Raw genomic sequence first — 23,114 nt, forward strand, 5'->3', positions numbered from 1 at the left:
GCAAACATACGCACGCAATCCGTGGTTGTTTGCACACCAATGCGAAGGTACTCGTCGGTATAATCTGCTGGTATACCGTATGCAATAACCCTCATGGCGGCAGAAATTTTTTGATATGGGCTAAATCCCATGACTTGGGCAGCATTTCTTCTTTGTTTAAAATAATCGCAATTTGCCTCGCAATCTTTCACAATTCTCTCGAACAAAGACCTACGCATTCGGTACCGTCTACGGAAGAGGCGGGGAGGATAGGTCGGTACCTCGGCGAAATAATCTTGCATCAGTTGTTCGTGGCCGAGCGCGCGGTTCCGCGGAATGCACATACGCCCCATCACGGATCCTTTCCGCTGATCCAGAAGCTTCAAGCGGTCCTCCGTTTGCTTCAAGCCGAACAGGAGCACCATCACCTCCGTCTCGTCGTCGTTGAGCAACTCGTCGATGTCGGAATCATCGGAATCCGACGACGACCAATCGGTCGACGTCGCCTCCAAATCCGCCATGTGCACATCCTCCGAAGCCATCTACCACGGGGAACCATAGATCAGCCCGAAATCCGACCCATTTACCGGTGGCAACGAGGAAGAACGCGGCGGAATACTCACCGGCGACAAACGGCGGAGAAGACCACGGGCCGGACGGCGGCGGCGCGCGCGGAGGGACGCGGAACTTCGGCCGGGGTGCGGCGGAGGTGCGGCGGGCGTCGGGCGCGGCTCGGCGGACGGCGGAGGGCCGCGGATCCGACGGATTCGGCGGCGGCGCGTGGGTGGCTGCGGCGGCGCGCGGGGGAAGATGGATGGGGACAAGCCGAAATGTCCGCGCGCGCTTTCGGAATTGGGATAGTGGTTTCGCCCACTATCCCCGCTCCCACCCCGCACAAGTAGGGGCGACGACCCGCCCCGTAGTCCAAAACAGCAAAAATCGATGCGGGGGCCGTTTTTACGGGGCGTGCTAGACGGCCGGGTAGACGCGAAACCCTCAAATCGGCGGTTATTATACGGGTTTGCCCCTTTTACAGGGTCTGTTAGACCTGCTCTAAGAGCAGCACGCCTATCACGTGCGCCTGTGTCGTGTCCCATGCTCAATCCGCCACGGCCATCGTGTATTCGCATGACACTGTCCTTCGACATGCACGGCTAGAATTCTATTGCTCATCCGTTTCAAAATTGATAAAAAAATGAATCTATTTACACACTAAAATGTCTACTGTACTTCTTTTGATTCGAATTAATTGATTTAACTTTATCTATTTATAAATGTATTTAGACATGTTTGTTGGCTATATGAGTTGAAGATATCTATTACTGAACATGAGGAAGTACTAAGATTTCTTAACGGGTTTTAGTTATCTCACAAAAGTTCAATTGCAGTTAAAAAAAAAGTAACACGGTTATAATTTTAATAGATCGGTGGACTTTTGCAAAAAAAGGTACTTTTGAACTAAACCCTACAAAACCTTCATTTCAATATCACAATTATCCATCCAATAGGTATGGGAAATATTACCTAAATGACTCATTGACTCTACTATTACCTAATTGGTACTCGCTCCGATTTCTCTTAATTGACCGAGATTTAGTACGAGGCAGTACTTTCTAACCCATATTTATACTCGATGAAAATTGCATTTTGAGTGCTTATAATTCGTTTTCATTTCATATGACATTGGTCTAGATTCTTTAGTTTAATGTGAAATCTATGATTATAGACACATATGAGCTTTTAAAAGTTTGCCTTGCACCATATTCGGTTAGACAAATACTAGCCTTGTCACGGTACTGTTCACCGGTAACATGCCCACAACATGTCACTGGATCTCAGTCCGCCGTGGAGCAGACGCACGGTCTTGCCATCCACACGCGCCCTCCGCGTCGCATCCCCATCGCCGTCGCTGGCGCTGCCTGCCATCACAAGCCCGAGTGGCAGCCGACGCCCACATCTTGACCAAGAAGAGCACATCAAATTGATGTTGTCCGGCCATGGTTAGGCCACAGGCCATGGGTGATCCAGTTTGACGGGAGCATGGAGAAGACCGCGACGGCCTCCCGGAAGCGGCGCGCGTCTGGAGAGCAGCCAGTCCGTCGGTGGCCGCGAGGAGGCCGGAGTGGCGGCGCGCCCGTTGATTTGGAGACCGAGCGGGAGGTGCCGGGTGGGACGGGGCGACGCAGCCGATGAAGCGCGAGCAGGCAGTAGGCCGCATGGTGCAGCCGTCGCTGGCGCGGAGGAGCGCGAGCAGGCGGCGGCGGTGGGGAATATGATGCGTGCAAGCAGGGGCAGTTCTGTCTTGGAGCTTTTCTATAGATCTCAATAGAAAAGAAAATAATTCAGAAGGGCAAATCATAAACTTACCAAAGTAAAGAGTGGCAAATATGTAAGTTCAAAGTAAAGAAGGGCAAATTGTAGAGGTACCAAGTAAAAAGGGGCAAATAATAAATTCCCCCAAGAAAAGAAGAGCAGCACGCCTATCACGTGCGCTCGTGTCGTGTCACATACTCACATGCTCAATCCGCCACGGCCATCGTGTATTCGCATGACACTGTCCTTCGACATGCACGGCTAGAATATTATTGCTCATCCGTTTCAAAATTGATAAAAAATGAATCTATTTACACACTAAAATGTCTACTGTACTTCTTTTGATTCGAATTAATTGATTTAACTTTATCTACATACAAATCTATTTTTGAGCAACTCCTGAACATGAGGAAGTACTAAGATTTCTTAACGGGTTTTAGTTATGCCACGAAAGTTCAATTGCAGTTTTTTTTTTAAAGTATACGATTATAATTTTAATAGATCGGTGGAATTTCGCAAAAAAAGATGTACTTTTGAACTAAACCCTACAAAATCTTTATTTCAATATCAGAATTATCCATCCATCCAATAGGTATGGGAAATATTACCTAAATGACTCATTGACTCTACTATTACCTAATTGTTACTCCCTCCGATCTTTCTTAATTGACTGAGATTTAGTACAATGAGGGAGTACTTTCTAACCCATATTTGTACTCGATGAAAATTGCATTTTGAGTGCTTATAATTCTTTTCATTTTATATGACATTGGTGTAATAATGAATCATGTCGACGATGATTTTTTAGTTTAATGTGAACTCTATGATTATAGTTAGACAAATAGTAGCCTTGCACACTTACAAGTCTTTGTAGTTCTTTGGAACGGAGGGACAATCCGCTGAAAATAGGCTCCTTAAACCGTAGCCATGTCAGTACATCTTCCAAAAGGCTGTTGGGAAGTTCAGAACTGTTAAACACTTCAGTGCCACGTTCTATATTAGGCTGGAACAGCAACCACGTGACTGATGTCGGTTACACTACACTGACCGAGTTCCAAATCTAGACCACTAGAGCATAAAAGGAAGAACAAGTCACACATCAGTCATGAGCACCAACAGTGACTGTAGATTCATAATTTCGTCTACAAGACGCTATCACATCCAAGCGAAGTCCATGCTGCCGAAGCCACAAAAAACTTGGGAGCCCTGAAGATGGAAATGCTGATCTGGCCATGGCTCCGTCAAATCTGTTCAAACAAGACGATGAATTAATATTCAGAAGATATAGAAGAATTTTCACATCAGGTCATTACGGACTCGGGAGTTCACGAGCAAAACTGGAATATATTGTGGAGGCTACATGGTACGCAGGATTATCAGTTCAGAAGCAAAAATGGAACAGATTTGGAGGCTAAGTACCTAGTGTTACAGGCAGAAGCAGAATAGCATTTTCCCCATTGGCAATATCAGTATGAACTGAATTTGAAATATGTAACGGCAAACACTCATGCGTTACGCAGTGTAATTTGTGATGCATTTATGTCGACGCCGCCTTCAGCATGGAAACAGGTCAAGCCACGATGGGAGGTATCGTCCGGGATAACTCGGGTTCGGGTATCTACTCCATGTTTGACCTGCCCCCAATTTGCAGAGACGCTGAGGTCTGAGGAGGCTGAAGCGAGAGTACTCCTCACGCGCTTGTTCTGTTGTTCTAAACAAGACCTACAAGGCTACAACAAACAGACGTTGAAATTGATTGTGCTGCTGTGGTATTCTCACTGAATAACATGTCAAGGTGTTGTTTCATCTATCTACAGAGAGATTGATAACTTCAGAAGAAACACGTTTTGCTTTTCAGTTTCCATAGCTAAAAGAGATTGCAATAGTGCTGCCCATGAGGTAACTAAACTGGCTCCTGTAGCTGTTCAAAACTGGCTCGTGTACAGGAAATTGCAGGCTTGTGGCACCTGTTTGTTCCAGCCCAGGTCTATCTCTGTATTCATGGTGAATCCTAATGCTGATGCTGATGCTGATGCTGATGCTGATGCTGAATCCTAATGCAGATGTTTCATGTGAATTTTAACAGGGCTATCAATATAATCACTAGGGAAACTGTTCATAGGTTGGCTTCGTGGAGGTTCAGACTGGTAGATCCAGGTCCCAGGAAGGTTATTTGCCTGTGAAATTCTGTTCAAAATGTGGTGTGCACTTTTTCTGCAAGATATTACACTCCAAATTTCTATTTTCGTTTCGACTTATGTCATAGGTTGGTTTTGCTCACTTGAATGGTATTGCCTTTTGCAATCCCTATTTCTGTTTGCAGTAACAAATTTTACTGGGGTTGTCTAGGCCAAGCTAGAAATTTATCGTCCAGGACACTAACCAAACAGATGTCCCAGGGAAGCTCCTGGAAAGGCACAACATGGCCAGGACACAAAGTAAACAGGCTCTGCTTGCCTGTGTGTGCTCTCTACTATCCTACAGAGATAAATGGCACGCATTGGTAACCTACAGATTCATTTCGAAGCAACAGCGAAGATAAAAAATATAGCTGTGAAGAACTGAAGATGACTAAAAGTCTAGAAGAAAAATCTTCAGGCAGAGAAGGGGAACATATTCATGTAGCAATTGTCAGCTCAGATAGTACATATTCAAGAGTTTACAATCAAAAATGGAACAGATTATCTGGGGCTACATAGTATACATAATTACAGACAGAAGTAGAGTAGCATCTGTCCAAATGGTAATATTAATCTCAACTGAATTTTCAACATGTCACTGCAAATATTCACTATTATGTGTCTAGCGGTGTAACTAGGAATGCATGGTGGAACACAAAGCCAAACAGAGGCATGTAAGCATAAATAAACGAGTCCTGGAAAACTTGGATCATGCAAAAGTGGTACCTTTCCGTTGCAGAACTTTTTATATAACCTAAGTAGTCTACAAACTTCTAACTTTGGTATGTTTGAATAAGAAACATAGAACTTACATCACAGAAGGAAAAACGAATCTGGGGTTCCCCACTACCATCCTACAGAGATTAATGCTTATATTTGGCATATATTGGGAGACTCGGCAAAAGGCAGGTGAACAGCTTGTGCTCGAGCACAAGCTGCTCTTGCTATAAAGAGCAATGAATCAGGCTCTTATTTGTGACTGTAGCAATTACACAGATTTAATTCAAAACCATATTGATAATAAAATTATAGATGAGAAGGTGATTAAAAGTCAAAAATTAAACTTTCTTTTCTGTATCCTTATTATATTAATAAAGAAAAGCAGCCAAGATGAACCGTGCTTGGATGAAACAAATTTTAAACTGGATCCACACTAGTATTCCTTCTACACCTTGAATATGAAATATAGAAAATAGTTGTCGTGATATAGCATTTCCGTGATTTCATTACGCCTATAATAACAATGGATGCATAAGCGATGTGAAAGATCATTTTAATTGTCAGCTTCCCTCCAAATGGCGATTGGAGCAAACAAAACAAGAAATCATAATTATGTTCCTGAGCTTGATTACCCACAACCACAAGAAAACAACATGTGCTAAATCGTGCAAACAAGAATGAACGATCATAATAATGAACTATTAAGCATTAGACGAGCTGTGTGCAAACTACGAACGGAATGACATTTAGCTAGGATGCAATAGAAAACTTACCGCTTCATATTGTCGGTGAAGACAAGGATGGCGGGAAGTTGGTATATATCCACGTCTTGGACATGGCAAACCCAGAAGATTTACCACAAACTCTCTCACGCTGCAACGTCTTGACATCAACCGAAATATATTCCAAGTCCATATGCGGGGTTGAGCCTACGAACCGCATGGGTCCAAACTTCCCTAGGAGCAAGTACCTCCCAGTTGCAGTTTTGATATGGTGCTGGCAGCCAGAACCTAGTGAGATTGTCTTCTCCAACTGCCACTGGCTAGAACCCTCAGCTCTGATGTAATAATAGAGATCAAATTTGCCAGCTAAAGTTTCATCGAGGACGCCGAACAGCCCAAGCCTGCCTTCCCCTGCCTCCACGATGGCTAGACCTAGCGCACACCATTTTCTGGGCGGGAGGTCGGACATGGAGAACTCCATCGTACGGGTGTCAAGCACGAGCAACTCTTTCTTCCGACGCATGGTGGACTCCCAGTAGAAGCAGCCGTACGCGTAATGGCGCTCGTGATATTCGGGGTCGATCGGTGACACCACGGTTGACTTGCCCTGGCCAAGGAGCAAATCCCTCCATTGCTTGGACGCAGCAGCTTGCCACTGTCCAGTGATTGAAGAGAAGACCAGAGCGGCCAACCTAGTACTGAAATGTACCATCCATATCACACCAAATGCAGCATCCGCCTCTTCTTCAAGGGGAACGAGGAAAGGCTCGCACCAGGGCTTGTGTTCCATGGCCGTGTGCGCCACCGAAGCGACTAAGCCGTCAGGTACTGGGGGAAGCAGGACGTACCCCCGGTGCAAGGGGTCGCACACCGCAAGCTCCATGGAGACCTCGCGCTGCAGGCCCCGCCGGGGCGGAGGAGGAGGACGCGTCCGTCGCGGATGTCCTGAACGGCCCAGCTGCCGTGGTTGGGGAAGAAGGAGAAGGAGAAGTCGGCGGCAGAGGCGAGCGCGCGGGCGGCGGGCGCGGAGGGGTGAGGCGGGAGGGCGTGGTGGAAGCCGTCGCGGTCGAAAAAGGCGAGGAGGGGCGGGTCGTGGAGGCGGCGGAAACGGCGGAGGAAGGATCCGTCGGTGTCGACGACGAGCCGGCGGAAGGTGACGCAGGCGGCGGAGGCGCGGGCGAGGTCTTCTGCGGCCGGCAGACGGAGGAAGATCTCCGCCAGGAGGTGGTCGGGGATCTCCGTCAGAGTCGTCGCCGCTTTCCTGCGACCGCTTCGACGACGCGCGCTGGAGGTCGCCATTGGCGTGGAGCGGTCGAGAATGCGAGCTTGAATCCCGGCGGCGGCGGCGGGAGAACTGGCAGTTGGAGGAGGAGCCAGCCGCCGCGAACCCTCGTGGAGATGGAGTGGAGTGGACAGTGGAGTGTGCTGCCTGCTCGAGTTGGGAGAAGGTGAGCCTGCTCCGTGCTGCCGAAATGGGCCTTGGATGGGTAAGAATGTCTGAATCACTGAATGTGTAAAAGGCCATCTTTGGTTCCAGAATAAAGTGTTCAATGTGCTGAGCTACAAAATTTTCAGTTCGATTCATAATTATACATCCGATGGCTATGTGCAATTATCACCATATCATAATCACACCGATAAATGTACTACTACTAGTCTATTCAATTCTTCTTGCTTATTCAGAAGAGATTTGCTAGTTCAGTTTTTAGCACTGTATTCAGATTTTTGCAATGCAAGTTGGAACACAGCAGACAGAGGCACCGCCGTAAGTGTTCACTGGGCAACTGGGTCACCGCGCACGGGCGTACTAGTTTTCGTGTCGTTCACCGCCACTAGGAGCGCCAATTGGATGTGCACAGCGACTGTTGAGTCGGGGTCGCACGGACCACTGACGGTTCACAGGAATCAATGTCCGTGCAACTATGTTCCGCGCCAAGAACGGGCAAGTACGGCGAGCTCGCCATGACCTGATCTGATCTCCGCAATGACAGCAAGCTCATCCTGACTACATCGCCTCCGCCTGCTCGCTCCTACCTGATATCCAGCACCACGAGCTTTGTCGGGCCTGCATTCTGGACGTGATCCAGGTAGGCATGCAAGGTGGAGGATCGAAAAACCGAGAAAAAAATTGAGAAGAAATGACACAAACAGTTCTTGATTAATTGGGACCATCAAGTTCAAAGTCACTCATCGGCATGATAGGAAGAACAACATAGACATGACCACTGCCAAGTGAATCACTGTCAACTTCAATGTCACACTCAGGCAGGAAACATCCACATCGATATTAACCTAATTAACCGAAATAGACACGACATCATCCAGGTGAAGCAAGTGACATCCTGTAGGCAAGGTGATCACTTATCCGAGAACTCCACTCTACTGAAATCGCAGTCACTTTGAATTGAGAACGGTGATCTGATCATGTCCCCATCGAACCTGAAGAAACAAAGACAAAAGTTCAGTCTCCAGAGAAGAATATGTGGTCCAACCCGTACACATATTCAAGAGTTCAAGAACTAAAAGTAACAAGGTATACGTGTCTTGGGCTAGATAAGCAATAGCAGAATAGCATTTGTTCCACTGGTGATATTGATCTCAACTGGATTTGAAATATGCGGACTGCAAAGGCTTCCGTTTCCACATTTAGCACTGTATATGTATTTTGCAATGCAGGTTGGAACACTTGGCCAAACAAAAATGCAAGTTGGAACACACAGACTGACAGAGGCATGCAAAGGAGAACATGTTTAAATGCCATTTTAACCTTTCTCGCCTCAACTCTAATCGGTAACTCCAATAAAAAATGCATCAAAGTGAATTAATTTGACATATAACATGAGCAAACTATGTTCATGCCCCTTTTATGTTCCTTCTTAATAGTCAGAAAAAACGAGTCCTGGAAATATAGGTAGTACTAAATTGGTAGTTCACTGTTGAGGACTCCATATATTTCCTTTTAGGGAGAGTTCATATATTACCAAGTAGTACAAACTTCTATGTTAGGCCAGTTTCAAGATAAAGGAAGTTCTAACATCTTGAGCAGTGACTCTCATGCTGTTATTTTTACCCTACCAGTTAGGCAACTTATTCAAAATAAAATCATGAGAAAAAATTGATATATGTGAAGATGACTAACAGAAAAATTATCTGCTTCCTTATATTTATAAAATGAAAGTGGACAGGATGAGTCATGCTTGACTGTAATGATTGTTTTCCCTGAGGTAAATACTCCAAAGGTAAATTTGATTTATAGGTGTATTCATCCTCCATTACCTATATCATGTACAAGAATGACCAAGGCAATAATGAACTATCAAGGATTAGACGAGATGTGTTATAACTATGAAGGGAAGGACATAACCAGGTTGCGTCAGAAAGTTTACCACTTCATATTGTCGGTGAAGACAACAACAACAACAGCAACAATGGTGTGAAGAATTTTTGGTCCAATTTGTACACATATTCAAGAATGTAAGAGCTAAAAGCAAGGTTATATGTCTTATGTTTGGCTAGATATAAAATTACCCTAAAGCATTACCAGAATAGCATTTGTTCCATAAGTGACATTGATCTCAACTGGAGCTAAGAAATGCAGTGCAAAGTCACACTTTTCTGTGTCTATTACCGTAATTTGTAGTGCAAGTTGGATCACATTGCTACTTAGCCAGACAGAGGCATGTAATAAAGTAATAAACAAAAATAAACTACTGGAAATTATTAGGTAGTGCTAAATTAGTAGTTTCCTGTTGAGGACTTCATATAATTCCTATTTAAGGAGGCTTCATATATTACCAAGTGGTAAGAAACTTCTATATTATATCAGTTTCAAGGACAAAAAACTTCTAACTTGGGCCACGGAAGGGAAAAAGATCATACTAGTTAGGCTGATTCAATTCAAAACAATATCATGGGAAAAAAATGATATACGTGAAGATGACCAAAATAGAACTTTTGTGCATCCTTATATTTGTAAAGTGAAATTGGAAAAGATGAGTCATGCTTGACTGTAATGCTTTTTTCTTCAGGTAAGACACTCCAGAGGTAAACTGGATTTATACTTACATTCCTTCTCCATTACCTTGACCATAGAACTATTCCCTGAAAACAATTACTGCGACCTAGTATTTTTGTGATTCAATGAAGCCTACAATAGTTGTGGATGCATGAGCTATGTGAAAGGCCATTTCTTTTCTATGACTCTTAAAATGTGTGTTGGAACGAGCCCTGGAATTTTCAAGTCATGCTAAATTGGTAATTTAGTGTTGCATGACTTTGTATAGTAACAAGTAGTACAACAAACTTCTAGCTTAGGCCTGTTTCAAAGAATAAAATCCATCTTAGGTCATGGAATAAAATCTTATCAGGGTATCTTAATTCTTAGTACGCACAGTCAACAAATGATAGATGTGAAACCTATAACAGATCTTATGACTTATGAGGCTGATTCAAATCAAACAGCCTGTGAGCACACACTGCTCTTACTATTTAGAGTAGTGAATCAGGTTGTTATTTGCGAAAGCAGTAGTTAGGAAGATTTATTTTAAAAAAAAATCACGAGAAAAAATGAATGTGAACTGTGAAGATGATCAGAAGAAAACTTTTCTGCCTCCTTGTATTTATAAAAATGAACTGAAATGGATGAGTTTGATTGTAATGAATTGTGCCGAGGTGAAACACTCCAAAGGTAAACTGGAGGGAACTATAAATTGCATTGCTTCTCCTTTACCCCAACCAGAAAACTTTCCTCGAAAATTTTGCAGCCTAGTATTTTTGTGATCTCAAGAATCCTAGAATAATAGTGGATCTATGAGCTACATGAAAGATCTTCTCTCTTGTCTAGTTCTATTAAAAGAGCATTTAGACCAAACAAGAGAAAGAATCACAATTACGCTCCTCAGCTTGATCAGCTTTCCCACAGCCACAAGGAAAATAACCGCTAGTAAATTGGGTAAACAAGAATGGTCAATTGCACTAATGAACTATCAAGCATTGGACAAAAAGTTGTGTGATAACTATGAAGGACAGGAGTACATAACTAGGATGAAGTAGAGAGTTTACCATTTCATATTGTTGGTGAAGACAGCAGCGATGGCGGGAAGTTGGTATATATGCGCGTCCTGGACAAGGCAGCCCCGAAAGGTTTCACAGAAACCTTCTGAAGCTGCAATTCCTTGACATCCATGGAGAAGTATTCCAAGTCTGGCATCTTGAAAGACGAGCCTAGCCACCGTGGGGCATCGGCGCTTACGAGGAGAAAGTACCTCTCTGTTGAAGCCTTGATATAGTGCAGGCACCCAGAACCTAGCGCGATCGTCCTCACCATCTGCCACTGACCGCCCTTGTTCTGTCTAACGGTGTAGCAGAGATCAGGTTTGCCACCTGCAGGTTGATCGCGTATGCCGAACAACCCAAGCTTGCCTTCCCCTGCCTCCAGGATTGCCACTCCAAGCGTACCCCACCCCTTGGATGGCAGGTCGGTGATGGAGAATTCCATTGTTCGGATGTCGAGGACCAGCAAATCTTTCCTTTTGGCCATGGTGGACTCCCAGTAGAAGCAGCCATATGCGTAGTGGCGCCTGAGGAACGTAGGGTCCAGCGGCGAATTCGATGCGGTAGGCTCCCGCACCGACGCATCCACGGGCGACTCGCGCCTGCCGCGGAACAGCTCGCTCCAGCCCTTGCTCGCCGAGGGGATCCACTGTCCCGTGGTCGAGGAGAAGACGAAGGTGGCCAGCTTGGTTTCGCAGTGCACCACGCAGATGACTGTGAATGCTGTGTCGTCGTCGCCGAGGGGCGCGAGGCAGGGCTCGCACCAGGGCATGCGCGTCACGGGTGCCGGGTGAAACAGTACCGAGGCGGCTAGGGCGTCGGGGAGCGGGGGCAGCGTGACGTACCGGCGGTGCAAGGGGTCGCACACCACGAGCTCCTTGAAGACCGGGGGCCGCTCGTCCTCGCCGTGGTCGCGGGCGAGGAGGACGCGGCCGTCGCGGATTTCCTGGATGATCCAGCCGCAGTGGGGTGGCAGGAAGGAGAAGGTGAAGTCGGCGCCGGCGGCGGCGAGCGCGGCGGCGGCGGGCGCGGAGGGGTGGGGCGGGAGGGCGGGGTGGAAGCCCTCGAGGTCGAGGAAGGCGAGGAGGGGCGGGGCGTGGAGGCGGCGGAAGCGGCGGAGGAAGGGGCCGTCGGTGACGAGGCGGCGGAAGGCGACGCAGGCGGCGGAGGTGCGGGCGAGGTCCTCTGGGGCCGGCAGGCGGAGGAATATCTCGGCCAGGAGGTGGCCCGGGATCTCCGGCAGGTGCGAGGCCATTTCGTAGGCCGGTCGCCGGAGGATCCGGGCGTCGGAGGGCGTTCGCCGCCGGGAACCCTTGAGAAGGGGAGGCGTCGGCTGTGTCTGTGTGCCGGTGGACACGGGATTTTTTCTTTCTCTCTTTTGTCTACTAGCGAAATGGGCCTTCTGACCTGCTCGAGGCCAACCTGGCCGAAATACCGAGTGCTGAGAGATGTCCACCCGCGTCCTCAAATCGCGCCGGATTGAGCGTTTAGGGCATCTCCAACCGGGGCCGTTTGCGTGGCCGAACGGACACCCGGACAGCGCCCCGCGTCCGCGCGTCCGTTTGGGTCGCACGCTGCGCCCAACGCGGGATTTGGGTCGGCGTTGCCCTATGGTATGTTTTTCTTGTAAATTCACTAGAAAAACGCAAAAACGTATTATATAAAATATATAAAATAGTTCAAATGCTCAAAATGTATTACACATTACATAGTCCATGTAATCAAGGATAAAGTATTGTTCAAATAAAATGAAAAAACGATACAAATGCTCTGAGGCTTCTGGATTTCCTTCATCATTGTTGTTTGCGGCATTGCTGCCTACATGCTCGCCACATGTGCTCGACCAAATCAGCATGAAGTCTGGTTGTGTACGACCGGATCTCTAATTTCATGGTGCGCATGAAGAATGTCCTGGAATGATGCCGGACCACCTTGAGGAGTAACCAACTCTCCTTGGCCTTCCCGGTCATTATCAAAGAGTGAATCATCCCGCTCTACCTCAACAATCATGTTATGCATGATTACACAAGCGGTCATCACCTCCCACGAGTTTGCACATCCCGGGCTGCGGCGGGGTGTCCGACGATAGCCCAACGAGCTTGGAGGATGCCAAACGCCCGCTCCACATCTTTCCGGGCTGCCTCCTGCTCTTTGGCAAACCTTGCCTCCTGCTCTGAGGTGGGGTTTCGGATTGTCTTCACGAGTGTAGCCCAAGGTGGATAGATACCATCAGCAAGGTAGTACCCCTTGGTGTAGTGGTGGCCATTGGTCTGGAAACACGGGCAGGAGAGCTCACCTCCGGCGGAAACGGCGCAGCTGCGAACGGCGGGAGGTGTCGCGACGGTGAGAGGACAACAGCGCCGGCGGCTGCGTCCTCCGACTCTGCTACGACGCGGCGAAAGCAGCGCGGGGCCTCGACCTCTGCTTCCGCCCCGCTTGCCGGCGTCTCGACGACGATGGCCGGCGTCGACGCGCTCCCAAATCGCCGGTCCGTGGGTGGCGGCGGAGCGGTGGGGAGATGTGTGCGACGGGCTTGTGTTTTGGGAGGCGGACGGGCGGGCCGAGGGCGGACAAGGGAGGACGCGAGCGACCAGCCTTTCGCGTCCGCGGCCACGCAAACCCGTCCAAGATTTGGGCCGGGTTTGCGTCGATCCGGACGCCCCCGCCGTCCGTTTTAGGGATGGGTCCGCGCGCTGGGCCGGGTTTTTGTCCGTTTCGACCCATCCGGACGCGCGGGCGCGGGATGGGTCGCCCGGTTGGAGATGCCCTTAGGAGACGTGTTTTGTTCGTGCCGCGTTTGGGGGACGTCGCTCCCCAGCCGCGTGCCTCAAACATTTAAAATAATTTTTTTAACACATAAACCATTTATATCAAATGTAGCATATGAATAAAAATGTTTGCGCCAGGATTGTTTTCAAATTAAATTACAACAAACAATAAAACAAGTAATCAAATATAATAAATATGGCTAGATGCTACATCAAGGTGCCACGGTATTGCGCCGAGTGCAACCATCTCATCGTCGCTGTCCATGGCTAAAGCAAAATCAATGGTTAAAATTGCGCCGAGGCAGATGACGCAACAAACAGCGGCCAATCGCGCCTACCTGGCAAGTCGTCGAGCACCTTCTGTGCGCGGATGTGGGGCGGATTTGACGGCGCGTTTTGGGACGCGCTGGCGACGCGGCGGCGGCGGCACGACCGGCGGGAGCCCCAGCCGCGACAACGGTGCCGACTCTCAGCAGAGATCAGACGCCCAAACGGCTGGGAAATCCAGCGGTGGCGGTGGGGTGGGAGGCGCGGGAAGGAAGGAGCGACGAGAAAAGAGGCGCGAACCAACGGTTTATGCAAATAGTCGCCGACATGTGGGAGCCCGCCTCGCTTTTCGTTGTGTCCGGCGTCCCCGGAGCGTCCCCTGTGGGACGGGGACGGGCTCGGGGCGCCGGACACCGTATCGGGCCGCGCCGGACAAAAATGGGCTTTGGGGGACCGCGGCTGGAACGTTTTTTTTGTCCGGCGCGCCCCAAATCCCTTTGGGGGACGCGACTGAAGATGCTCTGAGTGCACGTGATCGGCGTGCTGCTCTTCTTTTGTTTTCCGAGCCATCGCCATCAGAGCAGAATACTGCAGTTCAATGTTCATGATTATCGTACTGTACATAGAAAAGAACAACGTTTTTGTTTTGAAAGTGGTTGTGTATTAGTTAAACATCATCGGTTGGATTACAATCTCTCAAAGTCAGCACTACAGGAATGGCCCAAGTCGTCGACGGCCTGCTGATAAGTCGACGGTCAAAAGTTAAGAGTCGTCAGCCGTATGGGCCGGCCAAGCTAGCCCGCCAGAACTGTCGGCGTAGCGACGCCCTTGGCGTAGGCAACCCTACGCCGACGACTACCCTCGGCATACCCCGGGTCGTCAGCGTATGCCTGAACACGCGCCCCTCCAAAGCAAGGCCGTGACAGTGTTGTCACGACGTTAGAGCTACGCCGAGGGATGCCCTCCTCATAGCCTCCTCCCCCTTTTTTAATCTACGCCGACAGCCATCTTAGGTGTAGCCCTCAACTTTTTTTCACTCAACGCACCCCTCCTCCCTCTAGATCGTCTTTTTAAGTTTCAACTGAATGGCAGAAAATGATTAAAAAAATAAAAAAATAAAATCCTTTGAGATGTCCATGTGTTATGTCATCTGGTTGCAAAAGAATTTAGCACAAATGAACTTCAACCAATTTTTGCAAAATTGTGTCACATATAGGTAAAATGGCTTTTCTGGTTGCATACGATGTCAGAAAAAAAATATAATATATCAAAATGATCGTGGGAAAAAGTTACATCCGAATTCGCCAGGTTACCCGGTTGGCATTTGTTTAGATTCTCAAAATTCCAAATAAAATATGAAAGAGGAAGATTTTAGTTTTTGCGAGAAATTCAGGATTTTATATTTTTTTAAAATAAATTAATAATTGCATCATATGCATAAAGATTATTATTACTTAACCATTGATGTTTATTTAAATAACTATTTAAAATTCAAAATAATAAATAGTTTTGATATCACGGTCTAAGGGTTAATAGGATTGATATGGTAGTATAATCAGCAATGTTTCGTTTTTTCATGAAAGCTCAACAGGAATGAACAAAAATGTTAATCGTGCTAGGATTGGAGTAGTCAGAGGATGGGTGACCAAATTGGGAATTTTGATCATGAGTGTAATTTAATTTAAGATTAAGTGTAGTTAGAGTTAAAATAATTCATATGCGAGGTTAAAAAATTTGAATTTTTTTAAGTTAACAGACGACGTGGCTTGCGCCGATGGTCTTGACGCCAACGGCCGCCTTCAGCGTATACGGGCTACGCTGACGGTCTACATGGCTCTGCCGAAAAGGACCTACGCCGAGGGCCGCCCTCGGCATAGCCTACACCAACGATCCAATGTGGCTACGCCGAGGGCTTCCTGCCGTATAAGATTTTCTTCCCTCATCTCTGGGGCTACTTTATAAAGTAATACCAGCACCCAATCGTCATCTGGAAAAGTAAGATCAGCTTCTGATGGTAGCTTCCAATCTTTTGCTAGAGCTTGTCTCAGCTCTTTTGCTTTTGTGCACATCATTGTTGCATGATAACCTGTCTCAGCTTCCATTCCGCAGATACTGCATACGGGCAGAAGGTTAGGCAACCGTTTACATCTATTAACATGTACATCAAGATTGTTAGTAGCCAGCTTCCAAGTAAAAATCTTAACTTTGGGAGGAGTCTTCGAAGCCCAGATGGTTTTCCATAAACCTCTATCACCATACAGATTAGTACTATCCATTCCGCAGGTCTAGAGCTAGATTGTAGGCACTTCGAACAGTAAACATACCATGTTTCTCACGCATCCAGAAAATAAAATCTTCCTGGTCATACTTCGGAAGCCGAATTTAAGGCATAAAAAATTTCTAACTGAAGTTTTGAAGTTGTACCAGATGGAATAATAGAGTATACAATCAAATATTGTCCAATTAGATGTTGAACACATAGATCATACTCCCTCCGGTCCTATTTAATTGACTCAGATTTAGTATAAAGTTGTACTAAATTCGAGTCAATTAAATAAGACCAGAGGGAGTAGTATTTTTTCGTATTTGACTAAATCAAACCACTAGCTGCCACAAACAATTCAGTGGATGTTGCAACGCTCAAGAATTCAAGAAAATCTCAAAGGAAACAAGAACGAAAGCTCACGTGTCTAGGGGGGTATTGTCTTGTTTGATGTAATCATAGCATTGGCGGAACATATTCTCAAAGAAGTCCAGAGCAATCACTGATGAGTATGCCTCAGAGGTTGCGAACTTCCTTGCAAACAAGCCACTGCCGCAGCTGACATCAACGAGTATACCACCAGCAACTGTGTTATAAAAGCGACAAGCAAATAACGAAGAACGAAACAAGAACACACGCAGGGGACACAAGAGTTAACGTGGAAAACCCCTTCCAACACAGAAAGGGAAAAACCACGGGCGGCAGCCAGCAAAACTTCACTATATCGAGAGGTGTTTACAAACGCCGTGGGTTATCTTATAATCTGATAAACCCTAGCCGGCGGCTTACAAGATGTATATATAGGCGGTGCCGAATGATCCGTACCGTACCGGCTTGGGCCTCGCTCCGCTCGTCAGAAGTTAGCCTCCCTTTAGTATATGAATTTGGATCACAATGCAACAAACTCCACCTTGAGACAAATTCCATCTTGTAGCATGAACTTCAACAATCTCCTGAACAACAAAGGAAAAAACACTTGCTGGCGCCAAACAGCCACTTGGGCTAAACAGTTATACCAACCAAGCTCGAGCAAAACTCAAACTTGGAAACAGGAACTGGCTTTGTCATCATATCAGCAGGATTATCATGAGTACTTATCTTGCATACCTTCAGTTTACCTTGAGCAACAATGTCGCGAATATAATGGTACTTGATATCAATGTGCTTTGTCCTCTCATGAAACATTTGATCTTTAGTAAGGTATATTGCACTTTGACTGTCAGAAAACAAGTTAATGCAAGAAATCATCTCCACAAAGCTCATCATACAAACCTTTCAACCAAACAGACTCTTTGCCAGCTTCATTAATTGCTATATATTCTGCTTCGGTCGTAGATTGGGCAACAACAGATTGTAACGTTGCCTTCCAACTCACGAGCACATCCACCAACAGTGAACACATAACCTGTGAGGGATCTTCTCTTATCCAAATCGGCAGCAAAATCTGAATCCACATAGCCTACGAGTCCCTCACCGGTCTTGCCAAACTTCAAGCACGCTTTGGATGTACCACGAAGGTACCTGAAAATCCACTGAACAGCTTTCCAATGTTCTTTACCAGGATCAGCCAGATATCGACTGACCAAACTCATAGCATATGATAAATCAGGACGAGAACAAACCATGGCATACATCAAGGAACCAACAGCACTAGAATATGGAACTCGAGACATGTACTCAATATCTTCATCAGTACTAGGACATTGCAATGCCGACAATTTGAAGTGAGAAGCAATTGGCGTACTAACGGACTTTGCATCATGCATATTAAAACGATGAAGAACTTTCCGAATATAATTTTGCCGACTAAGAAATAACACACTAGATTTTCTCGTCTCTTGTAATTTCCATACCTAGTATTTTCTTAGCGAGCACCAAGATCCTTCATCTCAAACTCACTACTTAACTCGTGACTTTAAAGTAGTGATCTCTTTCTTGCTCTTGGCAGCAATCAACATATCATCAACATATAACAGCAAGTATATTGGTGATCCATTAACAAACTTGATATAAACACAACTATCATACTTAGATCTCTTAAGCTCATGTGCAAGCATAAATGAATCAAACCTTTTGTACCACTGTCTTGGAGACTGTTTCAGACCATAAAGGGACCTCTTCAACTTGCAAACAAGATCCTCCTTACCAGGCACAACAAAACCTTCAGAGTTGGTCCATGTATATCTCCTCCTCAAGATCACCATGCGAAAGCGAGTCTTCACATCTAACTGCTCAAGCTCAAGATCACGCATAGCCACAATACCAAAGAATGCACGAATGGAACTATGCTTCACAACCGGAGAGAATACATCATTATAATCAATACCTGGAATTTGGTTGAAACCTTTTGCTACTAACCTTGCCTTAAACCTTGGAGGCTCATTAGGAGACAAACCTTCCTTTCTTTTAAATATCCACTTACAGCAGACAACCTTCTTTTGTTTAGGCAAGGGCACAACATCCCATGTGCCATTCTTGTCAAGCGATTGCATCTCCTCTTGCATAGCAGAAATCCACTTCACGCGGTCAACGGATGCAACGGCCTCAGTATATGTAGCAGGTTCGGTATCATGCTCCACCTGTTCGAGCACAACTCAAAGCATGATGAACAAGATTACATTCTTCAATCAAACGAGGACGTGGACCTTTGTTACGCCTCGGTCTATCAACAGCAATGGAACTATTTGTTTGCTGCAAAACAGGTGGTGAGTGCTGAACAACAATGTTATCAATTTCAGCAACATCATTTTCTTTCTCCTCCACGTGCTCCACCTGCACGCTAATCCTCTGTTGTTCATCATCAGAATTATCAGAAAAATCAACAGCATCAGTAACATTTGTAGATGAACTCTTATAAAACATGATAGCATCATTAAAGACTACATTCCTGCTATGCAAAACTTTCTTAGTTTCAGGATTCCATAACTTGTATGCCTTAACTCCTGAACCATAACCAAGAAACACACACTTAACAGCCCTAGGCTCTAGCTTTCCATTATCAACATGAGCATAAGCGAGTGCAACCGAAAACTCTCAACTGTGAATAATCAGCAGGTGAACCAGACCATACCTCAATAGGAGTTTTCTTATCAAGCGGAATGCAAGGTGACCTGTTTATCAAGTAACAAGCGGTGGAGGCTGCTTCAGCCCAAAAATGTCTATGCATACCAGCATTGGACAACATGCAGCGAGCCTTGGAAATGATGGTTCTGTTCATCCTCTCCGCCACACCATTCTGCTGAGGAGTATATGGGATGGTGTGGTGCCTGACAATGCCTTCTTCGCTGCAATAATCATTGAAAATAGTAGAACAAAACTCCATGCCATTGTCGATACGAAGCAATTTAACTTTCTTTTCGTTTGCTTCTCTACCATAACTTTCCACTTTCTAAAAGCATCAAACACATCGGATTTATGTTTCGTAAAGAAAGGCCGGACTTTTCCGGAGTAATCATCTATGATAGTAAGCATGTAATTTGCACCACCAAGAGAAGTCTTGCGGGAAGGTCCCCACACATCAGCATGCACATAATCTAGAATCCCTTTAGTGGTATGAACGGAAGCATTGAATTTAACTCATTTATGCTTACCAAAAATGCAGTGCTCACAGAACTCAAACTTACTCAAATTGCAGCCATCTAGCAGGTCTCTCCTGTGCAATTCTGCCATGCCATGTTCACTCATATGTCCAAGACGCATATGCCACAGATTAGTTTTACCAGGTGACGAGGGATCACCTCGGCAATGCCTACGTATTGTAGACTTGGGTTTCGGGAGAGAGCGACGATGGAGATTCCGGGACGAGATTAGGCACACGACGTACCCAGCTTCGGGTCCCCTCGGTGGAGGATCCATACGTGCTGCTAGCAATCCACTATATGAACACAAGTATCTTTACAGGGTGTCGCCATCGGCGTAGCTATGTTATCTATCTCTATGTCTATATCTTGGCCTCTTTATTTCGGGTGCCCTGGCTAGCTTTATATATGCAACCAGCCTAGGGTTTTACAAGAGTCCTAGTCAACTACTCCTTCGGATTGCCTTCTTGGGTCTTCTCCATATTGGGCCGAGCCGATCCAGGTATACCAATAATGGGTACCCGAAGGGTATACCCATGTCAGTAGCCCCCGAGTGTCTAGGGAAGTCGAAGACTTGCGTAGAAACTCCAAGCATAACCATCTCCGAAGTCGAAGAAATACAAGGCGAGGTCCATGTCGTAGATCATGTGTAGCGTAGATGATGTCGACGATTCTTGAAAATATTTTTTTCTATCGGGTGCGCGACAGCGCTCCCGATGGGAGTAGCCCCCGAGTCTATGGGCAAGTGCTTGCACTTGGGCATAGACTCAAGTTGTACTACTCGATGAAGAACTTAACTATATTTCTGGAGGACTTGATGAAATCCATGGGCTCCCGATGGGAGTAGGCTCCACTCGAATCGTAGAATCGAGTTGAGTCTACAAAGCTTGATTGTCGTAGATGCTTGTCGAAGTTATTTTTCTATCGGGTGCGCGACCGGCGCTCCCGATGGGAGTAGCCCCGAGGCTACGGCCAAGTGTTTGCACTTGGGTGTAGGCTCAACATGCTTTTAATCGACTCCACAATTTTTCCTCTTTCTTGTATCTTATTGAGAGGGTGAACAATGCTCTTGATAAGAGTAGCCCCCGAGCCTATGGGCAGGTGCTTGCACCTGGGAATAGACTCAAGTTGTACTACTCAATAACGAACTTAACCATATTTCTGGGTGCAACCCCTCTTTTTATCAACTCCCGGCCGTTGCTATCTATGTTGTTCAGGGATAATGGTAAATGGGGCTGGTTCATCTGACGGATCAGGTACCAGTTAACTGCTCTTGTGGCAATCCCGCAAGAACCTACTTCAAGATCACGTCCCTGGACATGATCTCGGGACTCGGCGTAATTCGTCACGTGCCGCTTAAGGACTTACCATGATCCGAATTCCAGTAATGTTATCGGATCCACAACGCGTCCGCCGGGATATTTCTTCACATCTGTTGATGTGGAAAAAAGTAGCAGAGCGCAGTCTTTCGCGATGCCACGCCGCACAGGACGGATCCCGGGGTCTTACCTTCGCAGAGTTTTGCGGCATTCAGAGATTATTCGCGACTTTTAGCGCTCTGACAATATATTGTCGAGTGCCTTGTTCGGCTGATGCAATGACCCATTTTGCGGGTTCTTCTATTTTTCTCTCGGGATTGATGAGTCAGCTGAATATATTGCGTTCTTCTATATTGTCGTCAGGCATATCACCGATGTTCTTGATCGGAACAAATGACGAGTCAATGGACCCGAAGATTTTTTTTTTTTGGGTTCCTCCTTGATGAAAATTTCGTCGAGTTCCTCCTTCAGGAAAATTTCTTCGGGTCCTCTTTGAGGACAATTCTTCGGGTCCTTCTTGAAGATAATTCTTCGGGACCTTCTTAAAGATAACTTTTCGGGACCTTCTTGAAGATAATTTTTCGAGACCTCCTTGAAGATAATTCTTCGGGACCTCCTTGAAGATAATTCTTCGGGACCTCCTTGAAGATAATTCTCCGGGTCCTGTTCTTTCTTGAAGACAATTTCGTCGAGTTCTCCCTTTGGACAATTTCGTCGGGTTCTCTTTTGTAGACAATTTCGTCGGCTTTCTCCTGCATAAATAAACAAACTTTTTCTATCTTTTCCTTGACTCTCTTTTTCGCATGCGGTGTCAGATGCTCAGATTCGATGATATGTAAAGTGAATATATGCCGCACAGCCCCCAAGTGTCGGGTACGGCGAAAATAAACGATAATCTTTGTGCAAAATAAAAGAACACTTAGCTTTTTGGACACGACGAAGTCGATGCATGATGAAGTCTTCGAGTGTAGATAAGAAATCTAGCCAAAGTAGAAACCACCAAATAGCAAAAGTGGATGCCGCGAAATTGTTGATGAAGAAATAGCCGAGCCCCCGAGCGTTGCTGAGGTGATGTCATGATTGTTGTGTCGCAGTTGTGACCCGAGGCGAAATCGTTGTCGAGCCCCCGAGCGTTATCCGTGTCGCCGAAAGAAGGCCATTAAGGATGAAATACTGAAGATGAAGTCTGAGATGAAGTACTTGAGATGAATCCATATTAAAGATTACACCATCAAATATGAAACATATATTGAAGATGAATCCGCCGATATCATAGAGGATAAATCCATTGATCCGAAGAATCCAGTAATAACCATAAAAGATGAATCCATTGACCCGGAAACGCATCGGGTAATATTGTATAAGAATGAAGCAATAATAACCCGAAGAAAACCAATCCATTAAGCCAAAGAAAATAAATCCACTGAGCCGAGGAAGATAAATCCACTAAGTCTAAGAAAATAAGTCCACTAAGTCGAAGAAAATAATTCCACTGAGCCGAAGAAAATAATTCCATTACGCCGGAGAAGATAATTCCACTGAGCCGGAGAAGATATATTTCGGAGAAGATAATTCCACTAAGCCGAAGAAAATAAATTCACTGAGCTGAGGAAAATAAATCCAGAGCCGAAGAAGATAAATCCACTAAGCCGAAGAAGATAATTCACCGAGTAACCGAGTATATTTGCGGTATCGATGTAATGTCGCGCCCCGAGTGTCGGTTGTATTTGTTGTAATATTGTAATGACATAGTCCCCGAGTATTCGGGTATGACAAAAGTAAATCAATAATTGAATCTTGGAGGAAGAGGAAAACTTAGCTTTTATCGTGTGCGGCGACGCCGATATGGACGCAAGTCGTGCCTCGGCCGCAGTTTGTAGTCACGCGGCACCTGGCCAGAAGTAGTCGATATGGAGGATCCGCGACGGGCGAGCCCCCGAGCGTGGCGAGGTG

General features: G+C 46.1%; 1 protein-coding gene across 1 annotated transcript; it reads right to left on the bottom strand.

Annotated features, from left to right (window-relative positions):
- Positions 1–8,053: 8,053 nt before the first annotated feature.
- LOC124701479 lies at positions 8,054–12,235 on the bottom strand. The gene is made up of 2 exons (XM_047233552.1): positions 10,976–12,235; positions 8,054–8,353 (listed from the first exon to the last, which is right to left on the bottom strand). Exon 1 carries the CDS (start codon positions 12,219–12,221, stop codon positions 10,980–10,982), a length of 1,242 nt encoding a protein of 413 aa, XP_047089508.1. The 5' UTR covers positions 12,222–12,235; the 3' UTR covers positions 8,054–8,353; positions 10,976–10,979.
- Between the last annotated feature and the right edge of the window lie 10,879 nt (positions 12,236–23,114).

Source organism: Lolium rigidum, chromosome 1, assembly GCF_022539505.1.
Source record: "Lolium rigidum isolate FL_2022 chromosome 1, APGP_CSIRO_Lrig_0.1, whole genome shotgun sequence".
Classification (NCBI taxonomy): domain Eukaryota; kingdom Viridiplantae; phylum Streptophyta; class Magnoliopsida; order Poales; family Poaceae; genus Lolium; species Lolium rigidum.